The 3,018-nt window shown below is 60.5% G+C and overlaps 1 protein-coding gene across 1 annotated transcript in view; it reads right to left on the reverse strand.

The window, feature by feature from the left end:
* Positions 1-344: 344 nt before the first annotated feature.
* Positions 345-3,018, reverse strand: part of LOC104162519 (Kv channel-interacting protein 2-like) — a 9,776-nt gene continuing 7,102 nt past the window's right edge. Inside the window, exons 2-8 of the mRNA XM_009701265.1 lie at positions 2,802-2,926; positions 2,332-2,401; positions 2,160-2,230; positions 1,520-1,627; positions 1,040-1,144; positions 722-784; positions 345-392 (exon numbers count right to left, since the gene is read on the reverse strand). Of these exons, the coding sequence (XP_009699567.1) occupies positions 345-392; positions 722-784; positions 1,040-1,144; positions 1,520-1,627; positions 2,160-2,230; positions 2,332-2,401; positions 2,802-2,926 (590 nt within the window). The remainder of the gene's footprint in view (positions 393-721; positions 785-1,039; positions 1,145-1,519; positions 1,628-2,159; positions 2,231-2,331; positions 2,402-2,801; positions 2,927-3,018) is intronic.

Raw genomic sequence — 3,018 nt, forward strand, 5'->3', positions numbered from 1 at the left:
GCGCCAGGGAGTTGGAGACCGCGGGGAAAGCCTCTATCGCAGCCCGAGGCTGTGGCTTCCCCGTGGGGAATGGGTGCAGGGAGGTCTATCCAGGCCAAACGCTCACCCTGTGCCAGCCATGCCCACGCTCCCATGTCCAGGAGCACCTGCTTGGGATCCCCTGAGGAAAGTGGAGCCGGCCCAGGGGGAAGGGAAGATCCCGGCGCTGACCATCTGGGAAGGGAGGCCCCTTCCCATGGGAGTGTCTATGCAGCCGGCAGAGGGGAGGCTCGAAGGAAAAGTCAAGAGAGAAGCAGGTTCTGGGCCCGGTGGCAGGAGAGCTCGGCTGGAGGCAGGGCCGGGAGCTAAATCACGTTGTCGAAGAGCTGCATGGACCGCATGATGTTCTCGTCCTGCAGGGAGGAGGTGGGAAGCAGGTGGGTTGGGCATGGAACAGCAATCTGGGCAGCTCCTCCCAAACCTGGCTTTACCCTCATGACAGCTCTCACCCATGGGACAAGAGCCCCAGGGATTACAGGCAGTTTCCAAGCCCTACTGGGATGCATGCCCTCCTCATCTGCACAGGAATGCTGGCAAAGACAGTTCCCAAAGCAGAGCCCCAGCCTTGCCCCTGGGAGCCCTGCTTTCACACCCTCTCTGCCAGGAGGGTGATGGGGGGACAGAGGTCCCCAAGGGACAGGGAGGTGGCCCAGCCCCAGAGCAGAGCTGCTGGTGGCTTTACCTTCTGGCAAGACTCCAGGAACTCCTCGATTGTCACCACGCCGTCCTTGTTTCGGTCCATTTTCTGCAGACAAGCACAGCATGGGGGGCATGGCAGGGACAGCCCAAGCCCCAGGGAGAGCCCAGCACCCCCTGTCCAGGTCCCACAGGGGCTGCACAGCACGCACCCCTGTCCAAGCCATCCCCAAGCACCCAGCAGGACCAGGATGGCCTTTTCTCTCCCTGGCTCCAGCGCAGCCCTGCTCCATCCCCAGTGTGGGGCATTTTCTCCCACACCATGCCAGGTTTTGGGCAGCCACTGGCTCTGTGCTCGGCTCACCTGGAAGAAGTTCTCCACGTGCTCTCGGGGCGCTTCCTCCCGCATGGCCGGGTAGGTGTATTTCCCCATCATGTCGTAGATGGACTTCATGATGTCCAGCATTTCCTGGAGGGAAGGGTAGCAGAGTTGCAGACTCAACGCAGGTCTCTGCCTCTGCCTGGTCCCCAATCCACACCTTTTTTGTGATGCTCCCAGGAGTGCTCAGGTGTGTTCCTGCCAGCTCTGTGCACAGTCTGGGGCCATGTGTGTGCCTGCATGTGTGATGGAGCCCCAAAGCAGCACACCCCTCATCCACCCTCCACTCCAGAGACACATCAGTGCCGGGGCATCAGGAGGGACCCGTTTGCAAAGCTGAGCTCAGCAAATACTGATCCCCCCAGCTCTCCTCCAGAGTTCAGCCAATGCCCCCGAGTCTTGCCCTCGTCCCTGCTGGGCGCAGACCTGTGCTGGCCCTGGGGACCAGCCTGGCCCCCATCCCACCTCTTTGGTGATGCAGCCGTCTTTGTTCAGGTCGTAGAGATTGAAGGCCCAGTTCAGGCGATCGTCAATTGTGCCCCGCAGGATGATGGACAGCCCAGACACAAAGTCCTGCAAGGATGGACGAGGCAGGCAGATAGGAGTTACAGGCACAGAAGGTCTCACGGACACAGAGGGCACAGCCCTGCTTGTCCCTCCCACAGAGGGGGAACTCAGCCCCAAAGCAGATGTGCCCCGGGGCTGAGCTGACAAGGAAAACATTGAGTATCAGAAAGAGCCTGGGGAAAACCAAATCCTTGTCCCCAAACACGTCCCACACTAGTCCCTTGGGTCACAGCATCCAAGAGGACAACATACATCAGGACCTGGTGTTCAGCCAAAGCTTGAACAAGACCCAGCCATGGCTGTGCCTGCCATTCTGGGTACCTCCAAGACACTAGCCAGAAAATACAGAAAGCCTCCTTTTTTGTTGCTTTTCACTGTTTTTCCACTGGGAATTCCTCTGAGAATTTAATAAACTCCACCAGCCCCTGCAAAGCTCTCCATCCATCTGCAACAGCAACGCTGCTCAGCCCAACCCACGGTACCTGAAGGGACTTGCCCTCCCTGCCCCACTGCCATCCCCTCCTCGGCCACAGCTCACCTCGAAGCTGACGGAGCCGTCGTGGTCGGTGTCGAAGGCGTTGAAGAGGAAGGTGGCATATGTGCTGGAGTCTGGGGGGAGGCAGACAGTGTGAGGGGTTGCTGTGTGACCCCCCCACCCTGCAGAGGGACCCAGGCAGGGCATGGGCAGGGGGACGGGGATGGGCACTCACCTCCCTGTGGGAAAAACTGTGAGTAGATCTGCTTGAAGTTTTCTTCATTGACGATGCCGCTCGGGCACTCCTGCCAAGGCAAGCCTCAGCGTCACCTCAACATTGTGGAGAGGGGCTGAGCACCCCCGTAAATCCCTGTGGCTGCCCCTGGCCCTGCGTTGCCTGGTGGGGCGGCTGGTAAAGCTGCCTGGAGCATCTCCCCGATTCTGTGGGCTGCACCCCTTGCTAGAGGGGCTCTGCATCCCAGGCACCCAGGGAGGGGGCTCTCTGCACCCAAGGGATGGAGCACAGGATCAGGCCTCCCCACTGAGCTCTGTGGAGGTGGGATCAAGCCATAGCCTGATAGAAACTTCAACCCCAAGGTCTTGAAAGCCTTTGCAAAAGCTGGGCACTGCCAGGTGCGAAGCAGTCTCCAAGGTGGGGATGGCAGCAGAGGAGGGGGCTAGCAAAGCTGGTCGAGAGGTACTCACGTTCTTGAAGCCTCGGTACAGGACCTGCAGCTCTTTGCGGGTGAACTTGGTCTGCTCCTGGAGCTGCTCCAGCCCCTCGGGGCGGTGGCAGACGGTGGAGAGCTCAAACTCATCCTCAACGCTGTCTGCAAGGAACCCAGGGGAAGAGAGGGCGGCTGAGGCCAGCACCGGCCAGCACCGTCCTGCCCTGCCCTGCCGTGCCGGGGGGCAGGAGGGG

This window comes from Cariama cristata, unplaced genomic scaffold, assembly GCF_000690535.1.
Source record: "Cariama cristata isolate BGI_N322 unplaced genomic scaffold, ASM69053v1 scaffold19295, whole genome shotgun sequence".
Taxonomy (NCBI): domain Eukaryota; kingdom Metazoa; phylum Chordata; class Aves; order Cariamiformes; family Cariamidae; genus Cariama; species Cariama cristata.